At 38.8% G+C, this 16307-nt stretch overlaps 1 protein-coding gene across 9 annotated transcripts in view; it reads right to left on the reverse strand.

Moving 5' to 3' along the window:
• The window catches only part of LOC140520807 (disintegrin and metalloproteinase domain-containing protein 18-like), a 131887-nt gene that overhangs the window by 42339 nt on the left and 73241 nt on the right, over window positions 1-16307 (reverse strand). For 7 of the 9 annotated variants that reach the window (XR_011972648.1, XR_011972649.1, XM_072635119.1 and 4 more), the window contains 3 exons: window positions 13713-13818; window positions 12615-12804; window positions 8780-8863 (listed from right to left, as the gene is read on the reverse strand). Coding sequence is in view for 6 of the 9 variants with exons in the window: in XM_072635119.1 (XP_072491220.1) it covers window positions 8780-8863; window positions 12615-12804; window positions 13713-13818 (380 nt within the window). In the remaining 3 variants the exon portion in view is untranslated. The remainder of the gene's footprint in view (window positions 1-8779; window positions 8864-12614; window positions 12805-13712; window positions 13819-16307) is intronic. The other 2 variants (XR_011972650.1, XM_072635120.1) reach the window with 1 other exon arrangement.

The following is a 16307-nucleotide window of genomic DNA, read 5'->3' on the forward strand; positions in this document are numbered from 1 at the left end:
GGGTAGGAAGTCAGGTCTACTTGGCACAGGTGCAAGGGAAGTACCTGGCCACAGCCTTAAGTAATATCTCTTTGGAGAAAAAATGTTTTAACTGCGGAAAACCGGGACACCTTAAGAAAGAGTGTAGGAAAGAAATAAGTACAGGGAGGGGCCAGGATCAGCTTCCCATAGCTATTGCCCTTCCCTTAAAGCACTCAGTTCAAATCCAGCTACTAAAGGAAATAGGACAGAATAGACCTGAGTGTACAATCTGGCTCAATGGAATTCCCATGACTGGCCTCCTTGATACTGGAGCGGATAGGACCTGCCTTAGCGGTCGCTCAGTACCCCGGCACTGGAAGCTTAAAGAAAGCCAGAGACCAGTGTGGGGAATAGGAGGGTGCCAAAATACCTTAGAGACAATGCACCCAGTAAAGTGGGAGGATCGCCAAGGGACCGTATGGCCGTTGGTGATTCCAGGACTTAGTTTTAACATCTGGGGCAGGGACATCATGAGCCGCCTGGGGATGAAGCTATCAAATTTTTAGTAAGGGCCATTGCTGTTGCACTGGAGTTCCCACCCTTGAATTGGAAGTCAGACACCCCGATTTGGGTGGAGCAATGGCCCCTGACTCCAGAAAAACTCCAGGCACTACAACTATTGGTTAAGGAGCAATTAGAAAAAGGAAATATAGAGCCACCACAGTCACCCTGGAATGCTCCTGTGTTTGTTATAAAGAAAAAATCAGGGAAATTCAGGTTCCTTACAGATCTAAGGAAGGTAAATCAGTCTCTCATGCCTATGGGAGCCCTGCAACCAGGTCTCCCTTCTCCTAATGCCATCCCGGATGGTTGGTCACTTATAATCATTGACATTCAGGATTGTTTTTTTTCCATCCCTTTAAACAAAGTAGATTGTCCTCGGTTTGCTTTTACAATACCTCACCCCAATAACGAAGGACCTGCAAAGAGGTATCAGTGGAAGGTATTGCCCCAAGGTATGAGTTGCAGCCCCACCATCTGCCAGTGGTATGTTAATCAAGCATTACAAAGCCCCAGACAGCAATACCAATGCAAAATCATCCATTACATGGATGACATCCTTATAGCTGCACCTCAGCTCAAGGATCTGGAGAAGTGTTTCCAAGCAGTAGAAAGGAACCTTCTAGGACTAGGATTAGTTATTGCTCCTGAAAAGATACAGAGAGGACCCAGTTACAAATATTTGGGATATCAGATACAGGGCACCATCATTCGGCCGGAACCCCCAAAATGGGATACAAAGATCCAAACACTCAATGATGCTCAGAAACTAGTAGGAGCTATCCAATGGATAAGATCAAAGGTGCCTATACCTCTACCTCTCATGCAACCTTTATATTCACTATTGACAGGAGACTCTGCTTTAAATTCCCCACGAACATTGACTCCTGAAGCAGCCAAGGCCACAGAGGCAATAAAAAAACAATTTTTAGAGTCCACCACATTCCGGTGGGATCCAGGAAGAGATGTGGAGGTATCTATTATCTCCACCACACCTCCCTATGCCGTCATACACCAAAAAGAGAAGCCCCTAGAATGGGTATATTTAAGTAAAACAGGAAGCAGTTTACTAAACAAGTGGGAATTTCTAGGACGGTTAGCACTAGAGGCAGTAAAAAGGGCTACCCACATGTACCAAAGACAGCCAATTCTTTATGCTACACTCACCACTAAGGATGTAGAAGAGTTAGCTCAGAATCACGTTTCTTGGGCCACTATACTCCAGTGGGCCCAGGTGAAACCAAATTCGACTTTCCTATTCAAAGAGTTATTACAGTGGGCCCCAGCACCAGTGAAAAGGTACTCACCAAACCCAGTAGAAGGGCCTAACATTTTTACAGATGCCACAAAACATCACAAGGCATCTATTTATAATTCGGCTTCCCAAGAGATATATATAGTTAACACACCCTACACCTCTACTCAACAGAACGAGTTGGAAGCTATAATCCAAGCTCTCCAAATATATAATGACATACCCATTAACATTATTACTGATAGTCAGTATGCATCTTTATTAATTTCACGGATTGAGGACTCTATTGTAGATTATCGGTCCAATATTTTTTCACAGTGTGAGCGGCTATTGACCACCATTAATAACAGAACACACCCTTTTTATGTTTTACATGTGCGCTCACATACTAATGGCACAGGACCAATTTTTGAAGGAAATCAAATAGCAGACAATTCACTATACCTTGTAGGGCACACTGTGGAACCACAGGAAAGGGCCCAAAAGGCTCATGATAGGTTCCACCTAGCCACAGAAGCCCTCTGCAAATTACATGGGATAACTCAAGAACAGGCCAGAAAAATTGTTAAGAGCTGTCTCCAATGTATCCCATTCCACCCATCTCTAGACCAGGGTGTCAATCCTCGCGGCTTGGCACCCAATGAAATTTGGCAAATGGATGTCACCCATCTTAAGGGCCAGTGCATACATGTGACAGTTGACACATGGTCCGGATTTCTTATGGTGACTTTACAGCCAGGTGAATCAAGTGCTAAAGTAATTCAACATCTTTGGCACTGTTTTTCTGTTTCAGGTTTACCCTTAGAAATAAAGACAGATAACGGTCCTGCCTATACTTCTCAAACCCTTACACACTTCCTCCGCGATCTAGGGATTCGACATGTTACAGGAATCCCCTACAATCCACAAGGCCAGGCCATAGTGGAAAGGGCCAATCTCACCTTAAAGGCGATTCTCGCTATACACACAATTTTTTGCATATCTCAAAAAACTCACATACTACTCCAGCTATGAGACATTTTGTGACTATTCCAAGACAACCCCGCAAGGAAAGTAATACCCAGGCTGGAAATAAGGACACATGGGCCATGGTAAAGGATATGGCCTCAGGGAAATGGAAAGGTCCGTATAAGATACTAATATGGGGTCCAGGGTATATTTGTGTCTCCACCGGAAAAGGGAATGCGTGGATTCCCATTAGAAGGATCCGTAGGTGTAAACCGATGTCGGAGACGGCGGAGACGCAGGAGGCGGAGACCCCGGAGAGCCCGGAGAAGGATCATGCACCACCTGAGTCTGCTGATGACAGCTTTAACCCTGCTGCCCAGAGAGGAAGCAGCACTCATCCCAACATTGCTGACCACTCCATCTAGGCATCTCTTTCCAGTGGCTGAAGGAGGACTTTGATATCACAAACCCAGGACATTGGGGGGGGAAGGGGTGACCAACTTTTCGGGAGATGACCAACCTTTTGCCTGAATACCACAGGCTTGGCCATTCAGGCTTGGCCGTTGAGATCCATTTGCATGACTGAGGGGGTGGTGATGTGTAAGGCGCCAGCACTAGCTGCTTCTCTTAGAACATGCTTTGGAATTAGTGATTGCCCTTTCTCTTGCTGTAACTCAGCCATTTAGCTTCATCTTTGTTTTGTCTGATGCCTCTCTTTGTCAGTTGTGCTAGCTGCAGATTTCTGTGTAAATGAAGTCTTGTTGTGGGGTACTCATATGCTAACAGCCTTCCTAATCCACTCAGCCTCCAGCCACTGTTTGCTCTAGAGCCATGTGCGCGTAGCGCAAAACAAAAAGGGGGAGATGCTGGGGATGGGAGCTCAATTCCAGGTGGACAGTCTCGGGCGGGTAAAGGTGGGAACTTCTAAATCTTAGAGTTCTCACGAGACCCCCCAGCAAACGACGGGGAATCGAGGTGAACCGAGCTATCTCGTGTATTTCAGCCTCTTCCCGTGAGAAACGTGATGGGAGAGAGCTCTCCCCGCCCTCGAGATTGTCCCGGATCTGGGCACACTATTGTTATCTAACAGCATGGTATTCAAATGCAAACTATGCTGCTGGAGAGTTTAAGTAGGATCAGGAAAGCCTGAAAGTGCTCTTGGCAGGAGGGGCGCGGAGCAGTGAGGACAACAAGGCTCCGCTTTTCCTCTCTCCTCTCTCCCCTCCCCCTCTCTCCCCACTTATACTTCTACTTCCAATCTCTTATTGTAAGATCTTTGCCTCCTTGGGAGATTCTTCGCTCCCTCCTAAGGAAGAATTCCCCTGCACTTGTAACTAGACCCTGAAATAAAGCTCAACCCTTGTTCGACTCTGGAACGTCCTTTCTCTCATACGAGCATCCGGTTTGGCCAACCGAAGACCTCCGATAGAGGTAAGGGAAGACTCGGGTAGCCCTCAGGCCTCTAGGCCTGGCACATAGAAAGGCAAATTTTTTTGGTTTGTGGAACTGCTAAAAATCATCTTATTAGATTCTGGAAGTTTGGAAATTAAGGAGAATTGTAGATTAATCATTAAAGTGTTTGAAGAGTAATCATTTTAAGATTTCAGGGGAGAACTCTTGGACCTTTGGGTTATTCCAGGAACTCCTTCTGAAATATCTTACTGAGTTTTGGGGTACCACTCTGTAGAATCTGTTTTAAAGAAAAATAAGAATTAAATTCTGTAAAAAGTTTCAGGGATAAATAACACTTAGATCATTTTTCCTAAAGACAGAACCACTGTTTTAGTAAATGAATGAAGGCAACTAGCAATCTCAAGTGAAGGGGAAAAAATAGGTATGCAGTTTGCATTTTATAGCCACCTCTTGCTAACCCTTCCTTGATCGTGAAAAGAGAAAAGGCTGCTGAAATCAGGGAACAATTTAAAAATGAGTTTAATTTAATTAAGGAATGGAAAGAGTGATCTAAATTGAAAAGGGATGGATACCCTAAACTCCTTCCCTACTTAGCTGACCCCTAAACAAGATCAGGGAGCCTCTGAGACCCTAACTTCACCCCAACTCAGAGATTCCCCTCTGACTCCTACCCTCGTTCAAAAACCCACTGTGACTCTTGAGACTGTCCAATTTCTTCAGGAATTTCTTCAGCATACTAGGACCCAACCATCTATTCTTCATCAATTGTATTCTCCAGTAACAGGGGAGTCCAAAGGAAGGGAAGATTTGAGAGAAAGACAGTGAGTTCTTTTTTGGACATGTTGCTTTGGATATATGGCCTTAGCCTAAAAGGTCAAGGTCTCCCATTGAATCCTGGGCCATCTCCAGTCATCCCGATGAATATCTGGTCAATGGATTCAGATGGCTCTGGAGGAGAAGTGAGGTTTGTGCCCTTTCACAGCCCTCCCTCACTCAAAACAAAATCAAGTTCAAATGATGTCATCCTTTCTCTGATGTCATGGTTCTCTTTGAAAATGAAGGACAAACACAACAACAAGAAGACTCCACCCCCATCACTCTGTTAACCCTTCTCATCTTAGATCAGTTTCCCAAATAAAGGTATGAGACAACAACAACAAAAAAAAATGCAGAAAAACTTGAGTTACATTCTGGTATCAGAAATTTATTAGCTATGTGATCTTATCTGTTTGCCTCAGTTTCCTAATTTGTAAAGAGGAAAATAATAATGATACCCACCTACCAGGGTTGTTATAAGGATCAAAATGATACAAAGATTAGGAAGACACACTGACTGGCATATGGCACATATAAATGTTGACTACTATTATTATTTAACTGAATATAGTTTTTTAATGTTTTATGTTTAATGTTTAATGTTAATATAGTGTTTTAATAATAAATAATGTTAATATAGTGTTTTAAATGTGATTGGTATAAAGTGCCAAAGGTATTAATCTTATTAATGATTTTTAATCATTAATATTTAATTTAATTTAATCATTGATATTATTAATTAATTTAATCATTAATGTAAGATACTTTGGAAATGCATTCAGCTAAACTGAAGCCATCTGACTGGTAATAAACTTTGTTTCATGTTTTAAATACATGATAATGTGGTATTATATTGTATTTCTAAATTCTCTTATACTGTGAAACTGGGAGAATCATTATATCAGAAATGCTGTTAGAAAAACAACTTCTTGTAATCTGGATGTTGTTAGGTTATGAATTGAGTTTTTAAAAACAATGTAGTTAAAAATATTTAAAAACAAATATTTAATGTGGCATATTTTGTTTTTAAAAAGACAGTGATAATAAGTAAAATGAAAAAAGGATGTATAATTAAGAGTAAAAAAAACCCCAATTTTGAAAGGGGTGCACAAAAAATAAAATTTTAAAAACTGATGAACAGGACTAGTTGAAGAGGACAGCAGGATCTATATGACTGAGAGGGGGGAAAAATGGATTATACAATTAGATAAATCAGGAGAGGAATAGGAATAAATAAGCAAAACCCCCAAAGGAAAGGGGAAACATATCCTTTGATCATTTATCAACTGAGGAATGACTTGTATTCTCCCCATTTGATCAATGGTCAAAGGATATGAACAGGTAGTTTTCAGAAGAAGAAATTAAAGCTATCTATATTCATATGAAAAAAATGCTCTAAATCACTATTGATTACAGAGATGCAAATCAAAACAACTCTCACACCTATCAGTTTGGCTAACATGACAAAACAGGAAAATGATAATGTTGGAGAAGATGTGGGAAAGTTGGAACACTAATTCATTGTTGGTGCAGTTGTTAGCTGATCCAACCATTCTGGAGAGCAATTTTGAACTATGCCCAAAGGGCTACAAAAATGTGCATACCCTTTGACCCAGCAATACTGCTTCTAGGGCTGTATCCCAAGGAGGTCATAAAAATGGTAAAAGGACCCAAGTGTACAAAAATATTTATAGCAGCTCTTTCTGTGGTGACCAAGAACTGGAAATTGAGGGCATATCCATCAATTGAGGATTGGCTGAATAAGCTGTGGTATAATAATGTGGTATATATAATGGAATAATATCATGCTATAAGAGATGATGAACAGGTGGACTTCAGAAAATCCTGGAAAGACTTATATGAATTGATGCTGAGCGATGTGAACAGAACTAGGAGAACATTGTTCACAAAAAACAGCCACAGTGTGTGATGACTGATTTCAAGGAGATAAACACTTCCAAAGGACTCATGATGGAAAATGTCATCCACATCCAGAGAAAAAACTATGGAGTTGGAATGCAGAGCGAAGCACACTATTTTTTTTTTTTCTGTTTTGTTTCGTTTTTTTCTTTCTCAAGGTTTCTCCACTTAGATATAATTCTTTTATGCAACATGACTAAAGTGAGAATGTGTTTGATAGGAATATATGTGTAAAGCCCATATCAGATTGCGTGTCAAGGGGGAGGGAAGGGGAGAAAATTTAAAACTTATGGAAGTGAATGTTGAAAACTTAAAATAAAATGTAAAGTGAAAAGAAAAGAGGAAACAAAGAAGGGGATCAGAAAAGAGAGCCAGTGGGAATACGGTCACCTTAAAAAGAACAAGGTAAAATAACTGAAGGAAAAGAATATTTTGTCTACAGCAGAAAAGGGTGGAAATCTTAACTTAAAAATTAGAGACAGATGGTAGAAAGTATAAATTTAATTATCATAATTTTAAATGTGAGTAGATAAAAGAAAAAATAAAAAATTGACAGATTGGATAAGAAAACAAAATCCTACAATCTGTGGTTTACAAAGAACCTATTTTAAAAACAAAGACCCACCAAAAAAAACTGCGAAGATGGAAAAAATTTACTATTCATCAATTGGATCTTAACTTAAAAAGCAAGTTACTGCAATCAAGTTAACAAAGTAAAAACAAACATTCAATAAAAAGGGATAAAAATGAGGAAACTATTAAGCTGAAAGGAACCACAGACAAAAAACCAATATCAGCAATAAACTTATACTCTCCAAATGCAACCATATAAACCTTAAAAAATGAAGAAGTAGATAAATGGAATAGATGAAACAAGGAAGAACTAAAAATAATGGAACTTAATAATCCAGTATTCAATAAACCAGAAAACAGAAATTACTTATGAAAGAATTTCCTATTTGACGTAAACTTCAGGGAAGACTTAAAAGTATTCTGGCAAAAACTAGGCTTACACCAATATCTTAGACCACATTCCACAATAAATATAATACAGATATGTGACTTTAATATTAAAGACAGCACAAAAATGTAGATGATACATTTTTCACAGCTACGAATAGGGGATGTACTCTTAATTAAACAAAAGATAAAGGCTATATTATCTATTAGCTGACTCTGTTCCAGTTACCAAAAATTAATTAGGCTTAAAGTCATATACCAAATTGCTCTAAATAAGGTCACAATCAATAGGTATTATAAAAAAATCCACATCTACTTTTAAATATAGTTAGCTAGTTTTGTGGGGTTTTTGTATTGTTCCTTGGACACTTCTTCCTACCGTTTCCACAGGGTGAACAAAATGATTACCCAGGTCACCCATAATTCTAGTGCCATTAGAACTGAACCATTTGGAGTGCAAGAACTTCCTTCCCCTGCTGTCCCTCTTTTTATTCATCTCCAAGAAACAGACCTGGCTATGTTTGTGTTTGTTCTCTGCCTCTGTCCTCAGTTTCAGGCGTCACAGTGATCTTTACCAACCCCACCAAATCCAGGAGTTCAAGTCATGGCAAATTTAGAGGAGGTAAGATGATGGCAGACAAGATACTGCAATTAGCAAGGAAGCCCTGAGAAGCAAAAGTACTTGAGACTCAAACCTAATGGAGTTTTTGGACTTGGAACTAGAACCATACTCCATATGATTTGGGATAAGAGACTGAAGTCATATTCAGAAGGAGGGAAAAAGGGGAAAATTATGCCTCCCACATATTGGGGGAATAAGTTCATATATTTGTGATTATTTCTTGGAAGTGAATACTTCTCTGTAAAAGCTAAAAAAAAAAAAATAAACCATGGTTGGCTTCAAAGCAAGTTAGTTTAAATAATTACTGTTACTCTGTTACTCACTCCTTTTCCGTGACATTTTTCAGTGGCATTACAAGTTTTTTCAATCAAAAAACGAGATTCTATGCAAGAAAAGCGTGAACACACCTGAAAAGAAAAAAATGAAATGGCAAAGATCTACAAAGGCATACCCAACATAACACTGATCCAAATCAGTATCATTTCATAATAACATCATTAGGACATAACTTTGTCCCCCAGTAAAATCCACAACCAACCCCAGTATAAAATTAAAAACTCCCTACCTAGGTGTCTCTGCCTCCTGCACCCTACTCATTAATCAGACTGCTCCTATTCCCTATTCTCCCACCTTGATCCATCAGGTGTAATATCCCTTCCCCTAATTCTTGAGCTCTTTTTTCTATAAGCTTTCATGGAACACAGAATAAACATTCTGAATTGAACAATGAATGAAATATCTTTATAATTATAATACAAGCTAACACAACATGAGAGAAGTTGGCTACAGAAATCAAGTATCCATTAAAATCTGAAGTTTAGTAAAGAGAACTGCAAGCAATAATGGAAGTAAAATATTCATGATGAAGGACGTCAGTATATTCTCCTCCCTAATTTCGACTACTGTGTTCAGTTCTAAAAACCATCTTTTAGGGCTGATATTGAAAAGTCTGGAAGACGGTATAAAGAATGTTTAGAAAACTTACAACTATGTCTTATGAAAACCAAATTTAGGAGAGACTACAATGATCAGAGGCTCAAATATCTGAAGATTATGTAGAATCAGGACTATATTTATTCTGCTTGGCTCCAGAAGACAGAACTAGGACCAACGAGTGAAAGTTTCAGGGAGGCACGTTTCAACTCAATATAAGGAATGACATTATAGTAATTAGTTTGTCCAAAAATAAAATAAGTACCTAAGGATATTATGAATTCTCCAAACACAAGAGGTCTGGCAAAAATAATAAATGGCCACTTGTCAAAAATGTCATAGAGGCTCATGTTTTAGGCAAAAGCTCAATCTCAGAGAGGAACCTTCTCAAGGTATCAGTACTACTCAATGAAAACCATGTACTCTTGGGATGGTAGAGGTATTCCTAGCTTAGAATAACATCCCTCTTAACGGGATCCAGTTTTACTTGCAGCAGAATGAATGAAAATCATTCTTTAAGTTTATTATGTTCCAGAAACTAGGAATATAAATACAAAAGCAAGACAGACCCCGGCATCAAGTAGCATATATTCCGAAAGAGAGGAAAAACATACACATGGGAGTAGTGACCAGATAAGGGAATTTTGGTCTGGGAACTGACCTGGTTAACTTCTTGCAAAGTGAAGGAGATGGACTAGATAGCTCTGAGAGAACCCTTCTATCTCTAAATCTATGATCTATGAACTTGAGTCATATTCAGTAAGTTGATACAAAGAAGAGTCAACTGATATGTCTTTCTACAAGCAACTGTAATATTTATTGTCTTGATTACTATGACTAGAATTAATTATGTGGAAAAAGAATGTTCATACAGTGTCAAAGCAGACAGCAAAATAAGAGTGGAGATTTAAGGTTACAAAAATGCCCAAATAAGGCTAATGCAGAGGCATGGATTCTACTTCCATTACTCTGAACACATCCCTAACTCTTAGTATTCCCTTAGGGATTCCTGAATGATCAAAGACAAAGGAGAGAGGCTGCTGATCAAACAGAGAAGTCCCAGGCAGACCTGGACACAGGAGGAGTCCAAGGTAATGTGCTCTCTGTTCCACATAAGATAGGTATTATGCCAAGGTAACCATTAGTATACTCAAAGTAGCACCAGAAACAAGAAAAAGCTGAAGCAAAGGTCTCCTAGTGGTCTACTCAAGCTTAAGTAGTTGCATTTCATAGGCTACTGACCTAGACCAGCACTGCTTAAACTATGGGTCATGACTCAAAATTTAAGAAGTGTTAAAGGGGTTGCAAGTGGAAAAAAGTCCTGGCCTGAACTACAGGAAAGGACCATTAATAGTTTCCATTAATAATTAATGAATTAATAATTCATAGCTACAGTAAGATTCATTCTTGCTGGTGCAAGGAAAAGTTCATTATTTCCCAAGGCGTCTGAACTTTATATGAAGACTTTTTGAACTTAGGATACTTGGGTGATGAGGAAGTTTAAGACCAACTGCCAGAAATAGGTGTCTAACACACTTCAAGAAGGGGGAAGCTACAAGGAAGGTCATTCTGTCAGAGATGCCCTTACCATGGGATGCTATTTCCCTCTTGTTGATTATTATGATTAAGGGAAAGAGGTTATGGAGGCTTATAAATAGAGGTTTGTAGAGGAAAGGAAAGGGGAGAATCAAAGATACAAGGATGGCATTTCTTTCACATTAAGAATTAAAGATTAAGAAATTAATCCTTAAAATTCATCGTTTTCATTAAAATTATTTGTTTAGGTGTCATAACCTTTTACTAGTACATAGCTCAGTGGATAGAGTACTGGATCTGGAGTTAGGAAGACCTGATAATCTAGCCTCAGATATTTACTAGCTCTATGACCATGAGCAGGACAGCACTTGACCTTCCAGGTTTGATGTAAGGATCAAATGAGATAATAATTGTAAAACGGTTGCAAAATTCTAACCTAACCTTTAATTACTGAATGGGCATTGCCTCAGAAAAAAATCACGAGTTGTCTTGACTTGTGTCTTGCCCCTGGACTCCAATGACTCTGGAAGAGACAGTGAGGCTGACGACTTTGCACAGCCAGCCTCACTTAAATCCAATTCACTTGTTCATCAAGGCATCACCATGCTGATGACATTGGTCCTCTTCCAGAACCAAGGATGAACAACAACAATAAGATAAGCAAGTACTGGACAGACTGGTCATAGTATAAACTGGGACAGGGAACCTACAGCCTTGAGGCCACGTGTGCCCTTCTAGGTCCTGGGGTGCAGCTTTTTGCCTGAGTCCAACTTTTACAGAACAAATTCTTTTATTAAGGTCATGTGTTCTGTGAAGTTTGGATTCAGTCAAAGGGCCATATTTAAGGACCTGAGGGCCTTATTGACCTTGAGGCCACAAGTATAAACACAGGTCCTGTGAGGGTGGGAGCCTGCTGGACTAGTTCAGGAAGAGTTCATTTGGCCTGGGGTTCAATCGTCTAATAGTGTAGCTTAATATATCATATCCTAGCTTAGGGTATAGAAAGCACTTGAATGTTCCATTATAGATTAACTGCCTTAACAGTACCATTTGATATGCTATCTGGTAGCATTGGCTGGAAGAAACCTATCAAAACTGTACAACTCCTAGAAGAAAACCTCTAATATCTCCATTATATCGCCATATTTTGCCATAAATATCAAAATCCACTGGGACATAATGGAAAAGGAAGCCAATTGTCATTCAATCCATGGGAAAATCTTTAAGATCAAAATCCAGATATAACTGGGCATAAGCAAGGACACTCTGCAGCTGCTCAGGAAGCTCCATTACATTCTCTGCATTTTAGAAGGGTGTATGAGCTCCTCCTTGAATATCATTGTGAAGTTCTGCAGGGTCACATTCTCCTCCCTATGGTTGCACCTGTAGAACAGAATCTCAGTGCTATAACCTAGTTGACAAAGATGTTACCCTAGATTTGGAATAAGAGGATGGTGGGTCTAATCCTGGCTCTATCACTTATTACCTATGACCTAAAGCAAGTGACTTCACCTTCTGGAACTGTTTCCTCATCTGTAAAATGAAGTTTACATGGCTAGAAGTGTACATACATTGAAAAATCTTAAGACCTAAAAAGACATCTACTATACTTCTTAATTGTAAATAACATGATGCTAGAATAATAAATAATTGAAAATTGAATAATAATGTTTATGAATATTTAGTTACCATGTTAGGACCACATGGAGTACCATCATTCACAAATGTAAAATCTCGATGCCCTGGTCGCACTGGAATACTATGTGCAATGGATACACATATATCCTCATAAATACGTGAATAAATCACAGATACATCTCTTTTGAAGAACAATCCTCTCTTTGGCCAAGTACAAACTAATTTTCCACACAAGAGATTGCTACAAACACAAGGAAGAAAAAAATAGTTAAACATTTCAATAGTTATACATTTCAGCACTTAGTACAATGTCTGACACCTAGTAGGTACTGAAAAAATGCTTCTTGACTTGACGGCATTTGGTACTTATTGATGTGTATTTATTTAGTACGAAACAAGACTGCCTTTGATAACAGAAAATGTTGTTTGATTTAGAACATTATACCAAAGAAAAAGAAATTTAAAAAGCATGATCATAACAAGTATAACAAATCAACTTATTAAAAATATTACATTTATCTGCCCACATATGATTAATATCTTTGACAATAATCTTCATTATTCAATAAATGTAGAATTTCTCAAAAGATTACAAAGTTAGAGATGGAAAGGACTTTAAGGGTGAACTAGTCCAACCCCCTCATTTTCACAGAATCACAGACTATGAAAATTGGAAGGGACTTCAGCAGCCATTTTGTCCAATGGATTTACAAAACAAAAATCCTCATTATAGCCTACCAATGAAGTAGCCAGCTAGCCTCTGCTAACGAAGAGCCTACCACTTCTTAAGAAAGTCTATTCCACTTTGGGGTAGCCATAATTGTGGGAAAGTTTTTCCTAACATCATGTCTAAATATTTCTCTTTGTGAATTCCAGCCCTTGTTCCTGATTCTTCCCTCTGGGGTCCAACAAAACAAACCTAATCCCTCTTCCACATGATAAATCTTCAAGTATCTGAAGACAGCTCTCAATCTTTCCCAAGTTCAACATTCTTAGTTCCTTTAACCAATGATCTTATAATCTCATATAAGCATTTACCAATGAAGACACCAATGCTCAAAGAGGAATGTCCAAGATCATAGTTGATGTGAACCCAAGTCGACAAATACAATCTTTTCATTGTACCCTACTGCCTTTATAAATACTTACTCAAACGAACAGGGTTTATATGAATCCTTTTTGACACCACAGTTTCCAAATCTATCATTTCTGCCATTCATTTCTTCAAAACATGCAAAAGAACCACCTCTGGAAGCTGTAAACATAAACAGATTAAGGCAAATTAAAATTCTGAACCCAATTTAATCAGTCATTACAGATCCATAAAGACTTTAGAGGTTATTGAGTCCAAACATTTAATTTTATAAGGCCTAGCAAAGTGAAATAATTTATTCATACTCATACATTTAGAACAGTAACAGAAGTGGGATTAGAACACAGGTAATTCTTGGTACACTGAACGTTCAAGAGTTTTAAAAAAGCGAATCAATTAATAAGCATTTATTCAGCACCTATAATGTACATGGCACTGTGCTAGGCCCTGGGGATACAGATAAAAATGAAACAGTATCTACCTTCATGAAGCTTACATTCCACAGAGAAAACATACAGAGAAAAGTAAATATAAAATACATACAAATTACATAGAGAGTGGTGTGGGGAGGAAAAAGATCAGGAAAAGCTCAAACTTTTTAGATAGCTAAAGATTTTAAGAGGCAGAGATGAGGAAGGAGTGTATTCCAGATTTGGAGGATAGAATGTGCAAAGGCATGGGAAATGAAACACTGTGTGACAGAACCAAAAAGTAGGCTGGTTAGCCTGGAATGGGTAGTATGTAATGAATAAAAAGTATGGAAAGGTAGATGATGAAAAGCTTTTAACCAAGGACTTCATATTTTATCTTAGTGTCAATAAGATGTCACTAGAGCTTTCTGAGTAAGTAATGTGGTCAGACAAAAGTTAGACATATCAATATGGCAACCATGTTGAAGAGAGATTGCAGAAGAAAATTATCTGAAACAGAGACACCAATTAGAAAAGTGATGAAGGCCCAGGTCAGAGTGGTGATGTGAATGAAGAGAAGGGGATACAGGAGTGACATCTCACGGAGTAGTATGAACAAGATTTGGCAATTTAATGGCTGTTGAGTAAGGAAGAAAGGAAGAGGCAAAGAAGACTCCAACTTTGTGACTTGAAGGATAGGGGCACTATGGAAAGAAATGGGGAGAAGGGATAGGATGTTTAATTTGGGGGAAAAGATAATGAGATGTTTCAGACACATTGAATTTATGATAATTATAGACATTGTCCTACAGACAACTGATGATGCCGAGAATGGGCAGTCTCTGACCAAGAGGTGGCACTTCTCCTTATCATGCTAACCCCTCTACATGTGCTCTTGTTCTCCTCCCTTCCCATCTTCAACATATCACCCCCACAAACATCTCTCCCTTTAAACTTCAAACTCTCCCTGATTCTCCTTTCAAACTCTCTACTGGCTCCTTCCCTTCTAACTTCAAACATGTGCAAATCTCTCAACAATCTTCATATGATTGTAACATCCCATCAAGCTATCTATAGCTTGTCTATAGTTATTTGCCTCTACTTCCTCTTTCACTCACTTTTCAAAACTTTGCAATCTAGCTTCCAACCCTATAACTCATCTGATATGGTTCTCTCCAAACTTACCAATAATCTCTTAATTGCTAAATTTGAGGGTCCTTTCTCAGTTCTCATCCTTCTTAACATACCTGCTACATCTAATGATACTAACCACCTTCTCCTACTGGATAATGTTTCCTCTCTGGGTTTCGTGATACCACTCTCCTTATTCTCTTCCTCCTGATCTCTCCTCAGTTTCCTGGTTCATCATCTGCATCATACCCTCTTATTCTCTTCCTCCTGATCGCTCCTCAGTTTCCTGGTTCATCATCTGCATCATACCCTTTAACTCTAGGTGTTCTCAAGACTGCTCTGAGTCCTCCTCTCTCCTATATTTTCTCTTAGTGATTTCATCAACTCCTGACTTTCATTATCATTTCTATGCCAATGGCTCATATATCCAGATATCAAGCCCATCTCTCACCTGAGCCTCAGTCTCATATCACCAATGTCCCCTGAGTCATTTCAAACATAACACATCCAAATCAAACTTATCAGGTTTCCCCTAGGAAAATTCATCCTTCTTTCAAACTTCAATGTTTCTGCTGAAGAACTACCAATCTTCCAGGCTCCCAGGTTTATGACTTTTGCATTATCCTTAACTCCTCATTCTCCCTTATCCTACATACCCAATCAGTTGTCAAATCTTTCCATTTTTATCTCCACAGCATCTCTTCAATATGATTCCTTCTCTCCACTCACACAGCTACCACCTTAGTTCAGGCTGTCATCATCAATTGCCTAAATTATTGCAATAAATCTCCTAAATGGTCTACCTGCCTCAAGACTCTCTCTGATCTACTCCATCCTACATACTGCTGCCAAAAGATTTTCCTTACATGCACATTCAACCATGTCCTTCATCTGCACAATCAACTCTTATGTCTTCCCATTATTTATAGAATAAAATAAAAACTACTCTACTTAGGTTTTAAAACTTTTTATGACCTGGGCCCTATCTATTTTGCTATCCTAATTCTATATTACTCCCCTTCCAGCACTCTATAATCCAACCAAACTTGTCTTCTCACTGTTCCTTACACAAGCTAATCCACCTCCCATTTCCATATTTTTGCACTGCCC

Source organism: Notamacropus eugenii, chromosome 1 (assembly GCF_028372415.1).
Source record: "Notamacropus eugenii isolate mMacEug1 chromosome 1, mMacEug1.pri_v2, whole genome shotgun sequence".
NCBI classification, from domain to species: Eukaryota; Metazoa; Chordata; class Mammalia; order Diprotodontia; family Macropodidae; genus Notamacropus; species Notamacropus eugenii.